This window comes from Lonchura striata, chromosome 1, assembly GCF_046129695.1.
Source record: "Lonchura striata isolate bLonStr1 chromosome 1, bLonStr1.mat, whole genome shotgun sequence".
In the NCBI taxonomy this organism is placed as follows: domain Eukaryota; kingdom Metazoa; phylum Chordata; class Aves; order Passeriformes; family Estrildidae; genus Lonchura; species Lonchura striata.
The window spans coordinates 64277031-64297528 of record NC_134603.1 but is presented as its reverse complement, the minus strand read 5'-3'; the positions used below and the strand labels follow the sequence as shown (position 1 = coordinate 64297528).

The following is a 20498-nucleotide window of genomic DNA, read 5'->3' as shown; positions in this document are numbered from 1 at the left end:
CAAACAAAAGCCAGGGTCATTTCAGACTCAGCCAAACCACAACGGGAAACACAACCTGCATTTTTTTATAGCTTTGTGCTCCTCTTCTAAAAGAGGTGGTAGTTGGGCCAGAATTATATTGCTGCTATCAGTGAAGAAAAATCCCCACTACAATTAATATAGTTATTCAAGGTCAACACAAACACAAAATGGGATTCAGAAAGACAAAAGAAGCTTATCTTGTTCACCTGTTGTTATTTTCAAGCTGCTGGACTTAAAAAACCTAAACAAATGAACTTAAACAGGGTACATATACATCCAGACTTTCAAAATAACAAAGATCAGAAGTGAAGGAGGAAAGAAACACTTTTGCTCAAAGCAAAGTTCAATCACAGAATCAGCCAAGGCCAGATAGAGTTCAAGAGGCTCTTGAGTTCAGAAGACAAATCACAAGCTGTATAGAGATAGCAGCTTAAAGGACCTTGATTTCAGCTCAGAATGTTAAAGAAACTGAAGCTGGGGAACATATAATGTTCATTAGTAATGCTAAGACTTGTGAAATTTTTAATTTCTTAGAATAAAGCCTGACATATTAGAGTTCACTGTAAGGTCTTGGCATAACTGCAGCTCACAGGATTTTCTACAGAACCAGTTACCAGATTATTGTAATTTATCCTCCAGGGCAATCTTTTTTTCTACTTCAACTGGGGAAAAAAAACCCAAAAAACCCTGTAATTTCATTTTGAGATGCAAATCATAAGTACAATCCCATATTTTTAATAAACTAGAAATAAAACAATTTTCCCCATATCTTCATTCAAAAGTATTTCCCCTCTCTTTTCTTTGAACTACCTCTATTTTCACACTCAGTTAATGTGAGCCTAGCCTTTTAAAAAGTCCAGCAGATTTAAATGGTCTGACATCAATGTCTTGCTTGACATACCTTGAGACCTTTTTCTTTCCTGCCTTCCCCAAGATACTGGCTGTTTACCCATCATGACCTCACATTACATGAAGTTTCAAAGTCAGCAAATTGCTTGAAAATAATAAACTCAAATGAGCCCCAAAAGCTCTTCTGCAAACCCAATCTGATAAATACAACAGTTATACTTGTTATATCCTGATGTCTTATACCAAACACCTCCCTATGTCTAACATTTGTGGAGTCATAATATAAGATGAATTATTAACTTCCTCATTTTCTGCATACCAATCCACCATCCATGCAAAATGCCAAATATAAAACGGAATGTGACTGCTGGAATATTATGTAAATTGAGAGAAGATAGTACAGGCAATATTGTGACATTTGGAATCTACATTTCAACAAAAAGATTCTCAAAATGTTTTACATTGTTCATAAGCAGAACTGCGAACTAATCAAGAGAGCATTCCACAGGCTGCTCAGAAAAACTCCTTTAAATCAACTATAATCTGTACCTACTGAAAACATTAGGATTCTATCTAATTTGGTATTTTTCTTCATTATCAGATGTTCAGCAAAAAGACATACAAAACACAGTGGACAAATAACTCCAATTACTAGCAGTCATCTAATCTAGTTATCAGTAGTACACAAACTTCCTGAACCAGAGACCTTTTGTACCACGATGTTTTAGAATTACTAATTAACCACATGTTTTTCATAGTACATCTCAGCTCCGATGAAGTAATTTAATCTATCTGGTAGTGAATGCCACAGTTTTGCACATTTTAAAGACTTACTCCATTTACTTTTAGCTGATCTACTGTTGAGTGCTTTCAATCTGTCCTGTTATGAAAATTAAGACTTCCTTTAGTATGCTTTTTCAGAACACTGGTGATTTTCCTGACTTTCAAAACAACCCTCCACTCTCTTTTTCCCCATCTTTTCCTAAGCTGAAGTGCTGCCAACTATTTAGTTTTGGAAGGCCAGAGTAGATAGTCCCTTTTCTCTCCTCAGACTACTACTTTGTGACATTCTCCAAGCAAAAGAAGGTCCAGTCATGAGTGTGAAGAGCACATAAGGAATCTATTATCTCATAATGGTTTAATTTTTTTAGACAGAAAGAGAAGCTGCGAACAGCTGTATTTCTGCCTGGTGTTGTTTGAAGTTGGGTTCTGTAATTGTTGATCTTTTAGACTTGCACATCATAAATCTTCAAGGGGTAAAAGACAGAGGAGGTTCTCCTTGTGTTGTCAGCATTCAAAAACCAGTTCAAACCAGAGTGTTGCAAAGTATTACTTAACATTTAAAAATTTTATTTCTTCCTTGAGAAAATAAATGTAGCAAGAAGCTGCACAGTTAACCCTGTTCTGTGACTGTGTTCTCCACCTGCGACACTCATAGTATTCACAGAAATTAACAGAGTGCACAACGTATCTCTCATCTCCATTTTTGTTTATGACGTGAAACCCAAACAATGCACAGAATCTTTTAGGTGGGATAAGACCTATGAGGTTAAGTCCAGCCTTTACTGATCACTGCCTTTTCAACTAAACCACGGTGTCACATCCAGTTGTTTCCTACACATCTCCCTGGGCAGCCCATTCTAATATTTAACACTTTCCATGAAGAAATTCTTCCTGATGTTCAACCTGAATCTCCCCTGGAGCAGCTTGAGGCCATTTCCTCTCATCCTATCCCTGGCTGTGTCAGACAAGAGGCCAACCCACAGCTTGGAGCAACCTCCTTTCAGGTAGTTATAGAGAGCAGTAAGATTCTCCTGAGCCTTCTCTCCAGGCTAAACAGCCCCTGCTCCCCCCCCCCCCCCCCCCCCCGTCACTTCTCACATGATTTAGTCTCTAGATCCTTTACCATCATTCTTCAAATGGATGCTTGTTAACATCAGCACTACAGTAATTCCACTTATACTGATGCTTATGCCTTTGATGGTACAAAAATGCCAAAAAACCAGTTTGGATTTCGAAGTTCAATGCTGAGCATCCAAACAGTACCTGTGCAGAATCACACAAGGAATTTCAGACAGCACAGGCACAAAACACAGCAGTTTTTCCGAAGTTAGATTCAACAAGCCACTGAATACAACAAATAGACCATTAAGCTACTGTAAACTCACATCCTTAAGGCCACTCTCCAGCAACTAGCATTACTCTATCTCATACACTGGCAAAGATCACATTCTGATGCTGTCAGAGCCTGCAAGAAAAAAACAAACCTTGATTTTGCCTGTGTAGAAGATGACAAAAGGGAAGATGTACACAGAAGACTACCTAAAATGTTTTTTGCCTTCACCAGCATGCTGGATAAAAGTACTGAGTTTTGAAAAGCAAAATGTAATGCTCGTATGTCAAGCTGGTAAGTCAGCACATTAACTGTACATGCTCCAACATGGGGACAGTGATCCTGGCAAGCACTTGACAGAAAACAACAGCAAGGCAGATGTTTCAAGTTCCGTGTCTAACATGCTGCACTTTAATCAGTTTCAGCATCTACTGCAAATATAAAAGCATGTCTTTAAATGTTTCTGTGAGGAAGAAGAACAAAATAACTGGAAAAATGCAAACAGGACTATGACATTTTGCTATTTCTGCAGGTAGGCTGCCTTTCTGGGCTTACCAAAAATGAAACTGCAGAACTCCTGGACAGTGTTATTACATGCTATTACAGTGCTGAGTTTAACACTCAAAAGATCTAGGAAATCAAAACGCTTAACTCAGGAGTACTGAAAGGACTTCAGTTCTAAAGTGCTTACAGTTTTGCAAAACAAAGGGGCAAAGGTGTCTGGTTTCCATCAAGTTTCAGTCTCAATATCTGCCACAAGCAAAAAAAAACCCCAAAATTAACACATTTGCAATATTTTGTCTTTCATTTTTTTCCCAAATTGTACCACCTAACCATATTCTCCCCTATTTTGAAGATAGTCTTTAAGAGAAACTAAAACTAAAAGAAAACAAATTATGTTTGCATGTTAATAAGTGACCTGTGGGTCTGTGTATCATTATCTAGTCAGTTTATATCTGTAATTACAGCTGAGGTTTCTTTAGACTTGCACAAAGAGCCTGCACTGCAGTGCAGATTTTCACAATTAGCTGCCTGTACTACCTCTGGCTTACCTACGTACAAAATGAATTTTTGCAACTAACTAAAAGCTAAGCTATTGACATACTTCTTTCAATCATATCTGAGTCCTAAAGAACAGTAGGGTAACAAACTTTTTTCCCCCAAATTGGGAATAAAAGTAACCTACTTTTTCCTTCAAACAAAATTTCTATACCTTAATAGTACTTTAAGTACAACTAAGAGATGTCTTTGAATATAGTTGAATATGTCTTTGAATATATGAAAATTAGGCATTTAAGAACAGTAGCAAATGGGTACAACCCCACAACGAAAAGAGGCAATGAATATATTTCTTAGGGGAAAATACTCCAAGCTAACCACAAACAAATAATTCTTTAAATAGCTATCAGTAAATTAGGAACAGTGATGCAGTAAAACAACAGAGAAGTAAAAATGGATAAAAAGTTGCTACTGATGCAGCTAAGAACCTTAAGACTTTAAGGCATAAGAAAAAATACAAAAAAACCCACATAACTAACTACTAGCAAAGGATAGCAAAATTGTGATCAGGCAAAATAACTCTGTCATGTGCAATACTGTACATTGGGAAACAAGACAACATATCTTATGAATAAAAGTATTTCCCAATGCTCTAAGAGTGGTAGAGATATTTCCTCAACCACAGAAATTTTTCGAAATAAATACTTGTGAGGACAAGGTCAAGTGATTTGTTCCTTATAATTCTGGAAAAGCTGGGATTGAAGTCTCAAGTGGCTGAAAACTTTACAACACTAATATAGTTCCAGTAAACTATTATTTATTAATTCAAACATAAAAAAAATTAAAAACCAACATGGGCCAAAAAGTTTGATATATAGAAGAAACTGTAGAACTCAACAGACCAAAACAACCCATGTTGACTACCATCAACATAAGATGATAAGTAAGGCACTATAATATTTATCTACATGGCATGACTTAGGGTGGTTTCAGAATTTTGTTAGAGCAATAAAGAACACGAAGTGAATTAAAGCTCAGTACAGCACCACACTTTATTTATTGATTTTAAAGAGAACCAGCTGGGACTATTGCCATATTTAAAAGCACTCAACATTTTCAGCGATGTGAAATTGACTTTAAATACAGCTCCTGATAGCACTTGGTGGGTGACACAGGCATTAACTGAACTGAGTAGGAGCCAGAACAAGGCCAGAAAGACCAAACAAGACACTCACTCAAAAATAGGTTGTATGAGAAAATTAAATGTGAAGCATATTGTTAAGTAGGGAACATATTTTAAACAGCAGATTAATCTATTCTGCATATATTTTTTATGCAAGTTAAGAAAATGACCCAAAAAATGGCAAGCATGTTCAGCAGCAGTGGCTATCCTCTGTGAGTAATTCCAGTTCTGATAACACAGGCACACTTGGGATTTTACTTTTTGGGCAAGTAAATTAATCTAAAGTGCAAGAAACTAATGTCTTATAGAAACAAGCAACTGTAAATGACAGCATCTCCTTAACAAAACAGCTTGTGCTCACTTATAAATATATATAAATTGAGTATCTAGAGACAACCATCACTCACATCTGTGGCCACCCATAGAAAAACTAGTCAAATATGGGTAAACCAAAAATTCTTGTCAACAAGCAGAAGCAGCATAAGATATACATGTCTTGTAAAATGCTTTGTTCAATGCTAAATAGAAGCTGTTCAAAAATCAAGATTTTTGTGAAGGCAAAGTATTTCAAGAGCAAAAACTGTATCTATTGCTGCACTCATCAACTGCTATCAACTCCCTCTGTCAAGAGCAAGACACAAGGTTTTCACAACAATGTTTCTAGTCTTACAAATACATTATTACCTGGGAGTGCCACCTTTGATGCTGTAAAATATCCAGTAGAATTAGACTCTTCTGCCAGAGAAATATGATGGGGAGGAGGGGTAAGAAGAAACCTAAAGAGATCCCAAAAGGACCTCTTGACAGTAAGATGCTACCATTGCCACTGACTCAATCCTCAAGAAAATGTAGATGAAGCAGCAATATTCTCCTTCATCCAGCAATGCAGAGTGCAATGCTAGCACCAAACAGCACCCAAGGTATTGAGTTGCAACTCCTACAGCTCCAGAACAGCCTTGACAGCATTTCAGCTGGAATCTCCTGTATCAAAAGCTGCATGAATAAATTGGGGAAGTCTAGAGAGCTGACACAAGAAGAAGGCATCTGGAAGTGGTCAGAAGTAAATAATTTTAAACAATGTTTATGTTAATTGGTCTACAGTTATCCATGGTATCCAGGCATCAACATTCTGTTTCATTCCCATCTGCATTTTGACTTCAAAACTTTATCCAAACACTCTTGTTTTCCCATTCACCTTAACACAGCATCTACAGCCCCTGCTTCATCCCAAAGAAAGTCTCTTTTGACATCTCTCATTCTGACAGTCTTCCCGTTCTGCATTTGAAGATCTGTACTCCTGTGACCACAAATGCTTGATTCTTCAGGGGTGGCAGGGAGAAACAATCACCTTCTTCCTCCAAAGTGAACTTAAAGGGGAAGGCTTGTGACATGCCAGTTGTTGTAAACTTTTGTAGGCTTTCAAAAGTTTTCCTTCTAGCACACAATCCCTGTGTTATCTGATTGGTGCAGAGTTCAGAATGAAGAGTTAGTAACCTGGCCTTCTACACAAAGTCTGAGGACAACACTTGCCAGGTGATGGTCTTTAACAATAAACGTCTTTGAGGCCAGCGCCTCCAAGATTTTTGACTCCAAGACAGGCTGATTCAAACAGGTCTTTTTGTTCTTTTCTCTTGTGAGCAACGTCCTTTTGTACAATGGGTCTATTGTTACATTATTGTCTCAACACCCTTAAAGAAGCTCTCAGACCTGGGTTCAAGCAGACAAGAATTCTCAGTTACTACTTACAAACTGGCCTTTGGCTTAAATTGGAAATGGAAGAGTAGTTACACAGAGGAAATTATGGTTTCACAAGTTCTTTCAAAATCAGAATTAGGAAGATACATAAACCTCTCACAGGCCTGAGGGTTCACTGTAAATATGGAAGAGCTATCTACTGACTAATGGAAGATTTACTGAAAGAATAAAAAATTAATGAAAAAACATTAATAAAAATGCAGCAAAAGAGTGAAAGTATTAAATGTTGCCTTTATTATACTCTATAGACAAGTGTTTTAACTGTCTTCACATTAATGTCAACTTAAATTAATTTGCAATGTATCAGTCCTCTGTTTCCAATGGAAATAAAGACACTTCACTGTGCTTTACTGTTTGAAATATTACAGGCTAACAATGAATACATGAAACTATTCTTAACATCATTAAAACAGTCACAGTTTAAAATGCAACCCTAATAGCACAAAATTCAGTTACGTAACTTTCCAAAAATTCCATCATACCCTTCCTCCAAAAGTCTAAATACCCACTGGAGCAAGCAGAACCAGCTTGTAATGTGAAAGCATGTTAAAAACCCCCAGAACAACCAACCAACCAAAAAAAAAATATTCCACACCCATCAACTCCAACACCTCTTGCTGTATTTGTGGCTCCCTGGCCTCCTCAGAAGGGAAAGTAACTGCTATGTAAAAGGTCTTGCAGACACTCCTGCAGACTACAAGGTTCTTTGTAGGCAGACAACCACACCGACTTGATTTCACTATATTTTCTTCAGTCTAAATTTAAAATCACACATCTATTTTTATGCAGAATAATAACATACTTACTCTGCCATCACACGCCTGACGTTATTGGCATATAACACTGGATTTTTTCTTTCTTCTTCTGAAGGAATATACACGGGTAGAAACTGCATACAGAGAACTGAATTATACCAAAAATATTTAACATTTTAAACAATCTTTTACAGCACTATGGTGAAAATTGTATACAGTTTGTTGTTACTCAAAAAATTATATTAAAACTACAGAAAATATTAAAAATTAAACTTTTAAAGGCTTAAGTATATGTGATGCTTCTAGAAATTCATGTAACACTGACTCTGCTCATTTCTCACCACATGGAACCCAAGCAGAGTTTCATATTCATTTCCTAAGTGGGAATCAGAATTTTTAAATACTTTAGAAGTATTAGCATTTTTTTGCGTAAACCTCACTTACCTTCTGTATTGTTCAGCTCTTTTCAGATAACCAAAAAAGCACGTTACAGGAATATTGTTTTATAACTTAAAAATTAAGAATCCAAATTTTAATAACATCAGCTATTTACTGTTACCTCTGCACATTTTGAAATTATGTACAACTGCCTAATATACACACAAAAAATGTTTTTATTTTCTGCTGTTGGATGTTTTGAATTTTTGTTTTCCTTCTAATGGGACATCAGCCATTAACACTCCAATGAAAGAAAAAAATCTAAATTAATCCAGATGACCAGAGAATCACAGAACAGGTGATGTTGGAAAGTGGAAAATTAAATCAGAACTGCAGAAGACCCACTACAGAAAGGGCAGCTTCGAGAACAGCACAGCTACATTAAAATACCTTCCAGTATTTAAAGCTGTTTTTAAGTGTCCATTGAAAAATTACATAAGCCCCAAAATCATGGCCAGTCTCATCAATAAAAACCTTCAAAACATTTCCTTCTGCCAAGTGAATAACTTCTCAGATGGGAGGAACAAGAGAGGATCACTCTGATCACCACTCCTACTCAGTACCAGACAGACAACTCTCTAAGCAGTGCAGCACAGTGAGATAATTTATGCCATAAGTGAGCAAAATTCTCATAATCCTGTGTAAAGCTTCTGTATTAGAAAAAAAGCTGCAAGAATCTTAGTTATAGTACATATAGTTGTAGTGAAAATGGGAATTCTGATCCAGAAATTTCCACACTGGTCTTTAAAACAGAAACTAACAACTGGGTAAAGTTGTCAGTTTCTATTTTAAAGTTTATAATTTTAACAAACTCTTCTCAATAATCATGAACCTAGCTGTGTTTTTAAAATGACATAACTGTATGACCAACAGTACCCAAACACTGCCATTGGACATTCATCTGTTTCCAGTAAAGGACAAATATTGAATTTATTTTGAGGTTTGCTGGAGTTTTCCCTACGTGCACTGTTGCAGCTGAAAACACATGACTCCTGTCTTCTAGATTTACATTACAAGCAGGTACACCAGCGTCATGTAATATACAAAACCACAAAGACTGAAGTTAACAGAGACCGAAAGACTGCTCTTTCAGCTTCCAAACAACATTCGAGTTGCAATCGGCTATCAAGTAATTTGTCCAGACACAGGAGAAGTTTGAATATGAGGTGATTGTAGATGTGTTCTACATGTCTGTGCCTAAGTCAACATAAACAGCATAATCATTTCAACATCACTAAAAAATCCAAGAGAAGAACTCTCAGCTGCTGCAGACTGTCGTGGATGTACAAACATTAAAGTTGACAGGTCAGTTAAACAAATATATATAAGCCAAAACAAACTACCTGTGCAGATAATCATATATCTTTTCTTCTTCACAACATTGCCAGCATGCCAGTTCTAACTACAGGATAGGTGGATGGGCAAATATTTACAGAAACCTATTATAAAACCTACATGGATGCTCGCTTCTCAATACACACTGGATGACACACACAACATGCCAGAACATATATTATATGCAGAGAAATCCAGACTAGCTAAGTTTGGATCCTGATTGCTGGCTGTTAAATCTTATTAGCTATAATTTAATCAAAAAAACTCTGAGGTTGTATTGTTTCATCATATGTCTTCCTTTGTTATTGAATCATCAACACTAGCTGTGGCATCCAGGCTGGTAAGTATTTGCCAGTGTCTCTGTGTTGATTGAACACTGCAGGAATATCAACCAACAAGCTTCAGAGACCAGAGGAAAAATATGACTTTGAACAAAAAACAACTAATTTTTTCCTGTATGTTACTAGCCCTCACTGCACTTCCTTCCACAAACAGATTCAACTGCTACAGCTCCAGAACAGCATTGACAGCATTTGAGCTGGAATCTCCTGCACCAAAAGCTGCACGAATAAACTGGGAAAATCTAAAGAACTGACAGAATAAGTAGCCATCTGGAAGTGGTTAGAAGTAAATAACTTTTAACCATGTTTATGTTAATTGGTCTACAGTTATCCATGGCATACAGGCATCAACATTCTGTTTCATTCCCATCCTCATTTTGACTCCAAAACTTTGATATCTAAACATACTACTTTTCCCATTCATATTAGCACAGCCTCATACTTGCCTTGAAGCATTACTCTGCCTCATACTTGAGAGTAAGTTTGCAAACAGGTCTGCTCCTCTTTCCTCTGCCAACACCTCTGCTTTAGTATGGAGTATTTTAGAACGTCACTAGTTAGTTTGCTTTTTTTTCTCCCAAGAACTACCAAATATCATAGCTTGTTATGTAAGAGGTACAGAAACTAAACATCTGCTGCCTCAAAAATCAAGAAAGCTCAGCAGTGTTCACTCCTGTGTGAAAGAACCCATTTTAATGCCTAGGGCAGAAAACCATGCTCCTGAGAAAGGGTAAAACTCCTGCCAACCAGCTGGTTTGTCTTAGCCCTGAGTGAGGCAGTCATTCCCTGCCCCTGCTGCAAAACACAGACCACTATTCTGGGAATCACATTTGTTTTGTATCCAACTGAAATTATAACACAAACCACAAATTTGTGGTTTGTGTTATCAATTGTACAACAATTGATAACAATTGTGTTATCAGTTGTACAACACATACAACTATTGACTGGCTGATATTTTGCACATTCATTAATTTTGAGAATGATTGATTGCAAAAATAAGCAAACACAGAGCAATGGCAAGTACAGTGATTAGCATGCAATGTATGTTACTATTGTAACACAGTGTATATAAACATGCAATAGTTCTTCCTACTGATTTACCCTGCCATCAGTTCCATTTGTTAGACCGAAATAGCTGCTTCATTATTCAAAAAGCAAAAGAATTGCAGAACATCTGTTAAATATCCTATATGACACACTTCAAATACTGTAATTGTCCACAAAAATGTAATTACTTTGTGTAAAATGCATAAGGACAACAAGCTGAAAGAAAAGCTGTAATTGTTTCCATGTTTTCACTACGATAATCTTCAGCCTTAAAATTACAGTATTTTCCTCAAAACAAAGTTAAGAATATAGATAAATTTTGTGTTCTCCAATCTCACATTCTAAACAGTACAGCCTAATAAAAAAATTAGCCAGACATTAAATAACTTATATGGCCTATAAGCAACCCCCTACAGCTTTTCTCTACAAGACAATTCTTAGTTCATATATCAGCATTCACACACTTGAATGTCTAACATACAAAGTTGGTACACTACTTGAAAGAGCTATCAGGCCATTAAAAGACAAGAAATTTGTTCACAAAAGACTCTTTAAAGTGAGCCAGAAATTTATCTACTTAATTCAAATCACTAAAAAAAATAAAGTCTTACGCCAACTGGAAAACTGCATTTTGCTATTCCATTTTTAGACTGTATTTTCAGATACAGAAACCATTTGTCTAAAATATAAAGTGGTATTTTAACCCATTTTTACATGCATACTTACAAGATATGAATACAAACTTTTACTGCAGAATTATGTACAATATTATGTATTCTACAGCTGCTCAAAATACACTGGAGTGTTTTTTACTGACCTCGATTTCCACAGAATTGTGAAATTGACATAAAGTAAGCCACAGAATTTCAAACCTAAAGGAGGAAAAAGATAGGGAAGGATGGAGGAAAAAAATATATGTAGTGAAACTGTAACACAGTATGCTTCAAAGTCTTCACATAGTATCCTGCTTGTAGTATAATCATACTCAAATAAAAATTAACAGAAAAGGCCTTTGAAAGTACTTCTACATATTACATTCTGTAAGGTGTAACAAAAGTAATTTACACTGAATAGGCATCTTAAATAGTCAAAAACAGGAAGACAAACAGTGAAAGGCAATATATGCATATGCATAACATGCTAAAGGAGGATTAAGTCTGTTTCAGAAAAATGCTGTATTCAGCACAGAGTTGGCAAGATTAATCATGCAACCACTGAGATTTTATCATTACCTCAGTTTGGAATCAAAGTTCATTATACTTCCAAAGTCTGTTAATGAAATGCAGTATGTGTGTTTTAATAGCCTAAGATACAAGATAACTGGAATCAACTTGACCTTAGAAAGCATTAAGATTCAAATCCAGGAAAGGATTTAGTAAACCTAAATTAAGAAGCAGTGTCAAGCAGCCACATTTTCATCCAGTATCTAGGTAGTTACAGTAGTCAATCATTGTGAGGGGACAGCAGGCCAAAATCCTCTTACACAGATAAAATGCAGTTCCACATTTCTACTCATTCTACTCATACACCCATGTAGGGCTGCAAAACATTTCTGCCCTCTTCCTTCTTACTGTGTTATTGAGCTTCCAACACATGAAAGCAAAGAAATGAATCAGGAACAACAATGGAGCTTGTAATTTGAAGTTCATGTTCCTGACAGAAACACTTAAGTCTGGGTTCCTGGTCCTTGTTCAAGGGCATTAAAACCCCCCAATAAGTTACAAGTAAACTTTTCTGCCATCTCTGTAATCCTCAAAGATTGAACCTTGAATTTAAATAAAAATTTAAAACAGATAGAATCAGTATCTAACTCAACTATGGTCATTCTTTGTTTTCAAGGTAGATTCAGTTGATCTGCTCTGAATACTGCCAAAGCAGTAAAAACACCACTTTCAATGAGTGTTTAAGTTTGCATGTAACAAGTTTTTAATCCATCTGACAGGCTACAGCACCTTTAAACAAACAATGCTCCTAGATAAAGAAACATTTCCAGATTTCTGTTTTAGTGTTAACCAAAACATAAAGATATGTTTGCTAAGGAAAAGAAGCCTGCTATCAGTCTTAATTGCATTTTCTTCTAAGTCATCACAAATACATTTTAGGTCACCCAGGAGAATTAATCCTAATTAAGCTAAAATGTAATTTAAACTGACCCAGTCAATTTGTATAACATCACATGCTGCTGCAGATTCTGATTCAGTTTTAACTAAATTTAACTTTATTAGCAGAGGTCAACACTTCAGAATAAGGGTTTTCTAGACATTACAGTGATCTGAGGCAAGACACCTACAGGTTTCTTCCATCTTCCTCTGTGTTCTTGAGTCCTCAGTTAGGATACTAAGGTGGAAGTAAGCTGCTCACCTTTCTCCTCTATGGCTGAGTTACTTCTTTACATGAATTGCAGTGCAAATGCAAGGGAAGAGGTAGGACTCAGGAGAACAGAAATCCCTTTATGCAGCAAATGCTGCAGTGTCTGTTTACGTTATACACAACCATAGACTCAGCAACTTCCAAAGTGACAAATTATTTGTTAAACTGAACCTTTGCAAGTGATTAATGATTTCCTCAAGTCTCAAAATCACGTCCTTAATTAGACCTGGTTCCTAAGTGCAAAACTTAATTGACAAAATTCTAAATTACTTGAATCTTGACTAATCCCCATGGTTTCCTCATTATTACTGAAATATAGGATGTCACATGGGACATTCAAAACAATACAAAGCATTAACCACAGAAGCCACCTCTCCTTTACTCAGGATTCAAAATTTATTGTTTTCCTCTTGATCTAAACATTTTGGAATTTTTATTCAAATCCCAACAAGAAGATAACACTTAACAACTTTTTAAACAAGCAAGAACTGCTTTGTTTAATATTATACCTTACATGAATTTGCCAAAGGACTTTTAGAATAACATTTTGTTTTAAAAAAAGGTCGAAATTATATTCAGACAAGATCATGGAAACAGTATCTCCAAATTCTTTGAGTAGGTCAACTGTTTTCATGAGAGTAGACCAATTTCAATCAACAGCCCTAGATTTTATACAGTAATATACCAAATCAACTTGCAGGCCACAGAATATGTAGAGCATAAGCAAGCTGTTTTACTTCAGGCACTTGGCTAAAAAAATAAATTTGAAATAAAAACCTAAAATTCATTCTGCAAATAAACAGAATCATAGCAGCTGAAGTACATTGTTTACACCTGGATAACTATTAGTATAATTAGAGAATAACAGATAAAAAATAAATTAATCCCAAAAAATAATCAAATAACCAGCAACTGGTTGACTACATATGCATATAAGTCATATAAATAAAAACTAATTGAGGAAAGAAATTATAAAAGCAATAAAACATTAACCACTTACGCTCCTGGCCCTTGCCATGTCCATGTGATTGTGTCCTAAGGAAAGAAGTGTGACATTTGCAATTAATTACTGTGCATTCAACTTTTTACATTGAACACAGCATAACTGACAATATATTACTAAGAAGCTTTCACGGAAATTTCTATGCTCTCTTTGCAGAAGTTCTAAACCCTGTTAGGAATCAGCCCATCTTTTATACAGCTATATGGCCAAAATGAACACTGTGTGAAACAACAAGGACAAATCGCAGTAAAAGAAGTGGAAAAGATGCAAACAGCAAAAAGGGAACAGAGACCTGTAAAGCAATAAATAACAGGTAGGAATATGACAGTAAAAGTCATCCCATTTTTAACTAATACTAAAAAACTGCACTACTTGGAGGTGTGATTTAAGTGTACAACCAAAAAACCTGGAAATTAGTGCTGTTTTAACTGAGAAAAAGAGTTCAAGTCATTAGTGTAAAGACAAAAGGACTCTTTAAATTCAGGTTTCTGAGAGACCTGATCAGAAAGATACTTTTTTCAAGCTACTGAACATGTTCCAGTTCAGTTCTATGCTACCATCCAAACCCATTCTAGAGATTTCAGGTGATCACATATGTGCCATGACCATAAAAAAACAAGTCAAACTGAAGTTTTAATTACCATTTAGAGCAAAAGGCCACCTAAAGTAAAAATAAAAGAAGGCAAACCCATCTATAAAAGGTGAAAATGCAATTAATGATGGAACAATAGCTTGGAGAATAAGATCTATATGTCATAAAGATCCACTAAAAATTTAAAACTTGACATCTCAAAATTATTTTCAATCAAACAAAATACGATAACGGATGAATCTATCTGTAGCAATTAATTTATCTGCATTAAAAAACTTTACCTCCATGTAGCAATCTTTTAGAACTATAACGCGGATAGTTTTACTGTTACACAGTTTCTGGCTATTTCATGTTTCTGATAACACTGCAAGTAAACACATTATGGGTTTTGTCTTCCCACAAGGAGCTTTTCATTACAAACCATGAGAAACCAGTGTAGATAGCTGTTAACTTATCTAGAGACTAGATCTGCCCTATAGAACACCAAGCTGTACACATCTCCAACTCAGCTCTCTAAATTGCAACAATGCAGAGGGAGATAAAAATGTGATCTCCACAGAAGTGTCTGGGTCATTGAACAGTGCACAGGTATTTTCAGAATCCAGCCTCATGCTGACTAGCTGGCAAGTCAAGCTCAAGTAAGCCATCAACAATCCTTCAAGAAATTCCCAATGTCAATGTCATAGTAGACAGGCACACTTTTTCTCATCAAAGCATCAGGATGCATCAGGGATAATGGCCAGAAATGCTATCTAGAGGAAAACAGGATTCTGATCTGCAAGAGGTAGATGCATGTTATAGGAGACTCCTACCAGCATAACTAATATCTTTATGATAAAAACAAAAAGCAGACAAAAGGAAGTAGGATTTTCCTTACATAACTAAGTTACCTTTTATATTTATCACAGCTACCAGCTTATGCCTTTGGACAACATTCTCTTTGACAGCATTCTTTGAAACCATTGTATCTAAGTAATGAATACTTTAAATTGTATGGAAGTACATAAAATGATACAATAGCTTGGTTGGAAGGGACCTTTTAAGGCCATCCATTCCAACTCCCCTGCAATGAGCAGGGACATCTTCAACTACATCCTGTTGGCCAGAGCTCCATCCAACCTGACCTGGAATGTTATCCCCTCTGTTATAGCCCCTCAGCACAGGAGGAAACAGGGAGAAGACCTATCTTCCATAGAGCTTGCATTTGACACAAGAAGATATTGAGAGTCATATGGCAACCTTCAAATAGGAGATTGGCTGCGCTTTTGCAGGTTCAGTTAACCCTGATATACCAAAACTCTTATCAAATAGCACAGTTACTTGTGGAAGACATTTGGACATAGAATACATTTTAAATGTCTCTATGATATTTAAACAGGTATATAGTTTATATATTTTCACAATTTCCCAAGTAGCAGCACTCTGACAGAAAATTCAAATGAAAAAACAAGGGAAATAAGTAAAAAAAATTGTAAAAAGGATTGCAGTAGAGAACCTCTGGGTGAAGACATTAGAACATTTATTCTAACTAGAATATAGGTAACAGCTCTCAAGCATCCAATACCTAAAATATTACCAATCTAGACAACTAGTAGCAAAATTTACAATTTCTTTCTGCTCATGCATCAAGAAGAGAAACATACTAAAATATTACTACTAAAAAGCACTGCTACAGGACCAGACTTGCCATATAATACAAATAGTCATAAGCCTTAAGACAACTGTTATTCAGGGAGCAACCCTATCTATAAAAAATATAAAATACAGAGTTCTCCACAGCAACCAGAACTAGATTTATTTGCTAGGAAAAAAAAAAAAAAAATCCTGAATTTACTTCTTCACTTTTGCCATGTTTCAGCCCACTGCAGAACAATAGTGCTTTCCCCAGCTCTTCAACAGACTACAATGAAACAAACATGCCAGAGTGCAGACACCTACTACCTTCACCCCAGGCTCTGGTCTCAAAAAACAGCCACAGGTGCACTCAAATCCAAGACTATTCTAATCTACACTGTGGAACTCAAAGCTCTTAACACAGATCAGAGCAGGCACTTCAAGCAAAACACAATGGGGCAACTACACACAATGTATATTTGGAGTTCACTGGCTAAGCAAAGATCTTAAGAAGTTCCTTTCTAAACCTAAAATTATAATATGCAGTCAAACAAGAAAACAATTAGAAAGCCAGAGACACTTAAAGTTCGCTAAAAATGTTATCTTAGTGTATTGATAACCAATTCTCATTCCCTGCTCTGCTCTTACATGTGTTGTGGTTTAATCCCAGCTGGCAACTAAGCACCACATAGCTGCTTGCTTGCTTGCTTACTCCTCCTCCCCCAGGGTGGGCAAGGGAATTGGGAAGAAAAGGTAAGCCTTGCCTTGCACGTTGAGAAAAGAATAGCTCAATAATTGAAACAAAATAATCTAACTCCCTATCTTAACCAAAAGAAACCTTACCTTCATGTATCACATCATATTCCTTCTGCCTCTCCTCCTAACTCTGATGCAACTCTTCTGCAACCCCCAAGATAATGTAAAAATAAAGTAGTAACAGCAATTCTTGCCTCTGTCATTAATGCTTAGACCTTTGGGAGGTCTCTAGGAATTAGATCATAGGAGGTTAAATGACTCAGTAAGGCACTGAAAATCAAGTGCTTTACAGCAAGTAAAATTAGTAGGAAAAAGTTAAGTCCCATATATAAACTCATGCCAGCTCACAATGGATATCTATATAACTAGTTAGAAAGTCTTTTATTACATTTTTGCAGTAACATAAAAATTATGAAAAATTTAATTTACATTTATATTGTTTTACTTCAACATTAGAAGCTCACAAATTTCTGTTAATAAAGTGTTAGGAACATTTACTATTTGTTTACAAACATTGCATATTATGTACTACAAGCAATAATGATATTTCAGTATGCACCTGGATTTACAAAATAACATTTAATAGCTTTATATTGCTATGGGCTTAACATTAATAAAAAGTTACAAGGCATATCAATATGACATAAGCTGTTAGCATGTTTGCCATTTTAAATGGCAATGCCATGAAAGCTTCAAACTATTTTTAGAAAAGAATCTTTCTTCCTGAAAATATTACAATTATGTAATGAAAAGTCCCAGGCAGCCTGCTACAATGCACTTGATACTATGTAAGCATATCAGGCTGCTATTCTTGTCACAGCATCTGCCAAGATAATTTTTGGGTTTGTTACTGCGAACTATTTGATTGCCATTACACCTTGACGCAGCCAAGAGCAAATTATGGTCTGTGTTTATTAACTTTGCTTGGATCCTTGTCTTTTTTAATCAAGCATATGTATTATACCAACCTGTAAATGATAGAAAGAACAGTGGATGGATATTTGTAACCTACTCAGGTCCCAAGAGTAACAAAATCCTTCCTTAGAACAAGGGATTGTTCATGGGCTAGTCAGAGATCTTCTGATGTGACATGCATCAGTAGAAGAGACCACGTGGTCCTTTTTTTACTTCTGACACTCTTCACACCCTCCCCTAAGTAACTTCCACTTCAGAAGGGGACAGAAACTTCAGATATTGTAAATAAACACTATAATCTGCATTTTACCTGAATATAATTTACATTGGAGGACTAGTCCAAATGAGCTAATTCCTTAGCCAAGGGCATGGTAAATGTAAAACAGACAAGATGACACTTTATAAAGGTGCAGAGGTCCTCTACACATTATCCCATACCATTCAGCCAGTCACAGTAATTCATGACTAACAGCCCCAAATGCAGGAGATGCAGAAACATCTTGCAGCAATAAATGACATTAAGAAAACTTTCCAGCAAACACTGCAGGAACAGGGAGCACTTAGGAACACAGATCCTGGACAGAAATTGCCATTTGTGTCATCATTTGTAGAGTACTTCTTGTAACAATCTGAACAACTTTCAGAGCAGAAATATTTAAACTGTCTCAGCTAAGACTCCCTATATTGCTTGAGGCTTAAGGAATACTTAACAATAACTTACTGATGATTTTTTCATTTTTGAACCTAAAAGGTTACACAAGGGCCAATGCACTTAAAGGAAAGTGCCCTGAATTTCCAATGAGACTGCAAGCTGAACTTACCAGTTTGTTTGGATAACGTAAAACCACTGGCTGTACAGGAACCCCAGGAATAAATGCTCCTAGAAGGCACACACAATACATAATTAATTTATAGTGCATTTTGGTAGAGAAGAAATTTACTGCAGCAAGAAAAAATTATAAACTAACAGACTGATAGGAAGAAGTTAATGGTGAAAAAACAGGATCTGAAAGTAGCCTCAAAAATAATCAAAAAAGCAAGCACTGGAGAATGACAATGTATATCCTCCTTTTCAGCAGACAGCTAATTAAAAATGTTTGCTTACATTATCTAAATTATCCTCTACCACTTATACATATTGTCATTTACAAGTCAAAGCTTAGTATAAAATTCAGCTTAATAAATGAATATTAAAAAAATGAGCATGCACAAGATGTTTACATTAATTTATTCCCTGTGGTCAACAATATTTTTGGTAAAGACCTTGGGATTTCTTATATAAAAGAAGATTTCTATTTTTATCTGAAAAATAATAATTTATAGGCAATTTGTCATCTCTGAAATAATAGAATTAATGCCGCTTCTATTCTGTAGCTATGGAAAAACTAATAGTTACAAATTGAACTAGAGCTATTATTCAGAAGCATTGCTTCACTTAATGGGAAAATTACAGTTCTGATAAATAAGCAACACAAGTTCTATGTCATTTGCTAAGCATTTTCTTGGTTTCTAATACAAAGATTGGGTAAGCATGATATGTAGCTTGTTCAAGACTTCTCTTAACACCTCTTTCTCTCATGAAGAAATTAAGAGTTTCACTTAAATTATGTTATTCTTGACAATTTACTAAGGTCTCCCTAATAGTCAAATTAAAATGAAGAACTGAATAATAACTGTAATCCTAGCACAACATTTGCTTTAAAAAATAACTGTCAAGACTTAAAAGGAATAATTCTGTATGGAGTATAAACATCTTTAAATGAAGGTGGTCTGTACAGAATCCTTAAGAGATTTGGAGGCCAGTGGTACCTTCTGCTCAGTCTCAAAGAACAGTCTAAGCAACTTTTGAAATAATCCGAAGCTGACAAAAGCTGACTGGTAGATGACAACACTGCCATTTAAACACAAAACCAAGAAAATGTGTAATAAGAGCAAGGAGCATAGGCCATGTCAGCAGAATGGGGAAAGGCATCCTGATAGAAATAACTTGAGCAGAGACCTAAAGTAATGCAATATAAGTGAGGAATTTTGAAGCAAAGGATTTCTGGAAGGCTAGATGGATACAGATGCGGGTTTCAGTAAGAAAAGTGAGAGAGTTAAGAGGCAGACAGCAGCATGTACTAGACCAGAGCAGAAGAATATAGAGTGAAAATGTAAGGATGAAATACATGGTGTCTGGAATGTCTATGGCACAGAGGGAGGGAAATCAGGGCTTCACATGAAGGATTCAGGCTAGCTTTCAATGCATGGTAAGGATTCAGGTGGAGAGAGAAGGAGAGCAAAGAGCTACAGAAGTAGATGTTTCCCTAATCACCATTCCATCATCTAAAAAGGTAAGAGTTGAGAGAAAAGTCTGAGATTCCTTCAGCCAAATGAATCAGTGCAAGGAACCACAGTGCTTCTAAGGGA

General features: G+C 35.9%; 1 protein-coding gene across 1 annotated transcript in view; it reads right to left on the bottom strand.

Moving 5' to 3' along the window:
- Positions 1–20498, bottom strand: part of LPCAT1 (lysophosphatidylcholine acyltransferase 1) — a 64954-nt gene that overhangs the window by 25310 nt on the left and 19146 nt on the right. The window contains exons 6-9 of the mRNA XM_021528730.3: positions 18911–18969; positions 14210–14244; positions 11657–11711; positions 7727–7809 (exon numbers count right to left, since the gene is read on the bottom strand). Of these exons, the coding sequence (XP_021384405.2) occupies positions 7727–7809; positions 11657–11711; positions 14210–14244; positions 18911–18969 (232 nt within the window). The remainder of the gene's footprint in view (positions 1–7726; positions 7810–11656; positions 11712–14209; positions 14245–18910; positions 18970–20498) is intronic.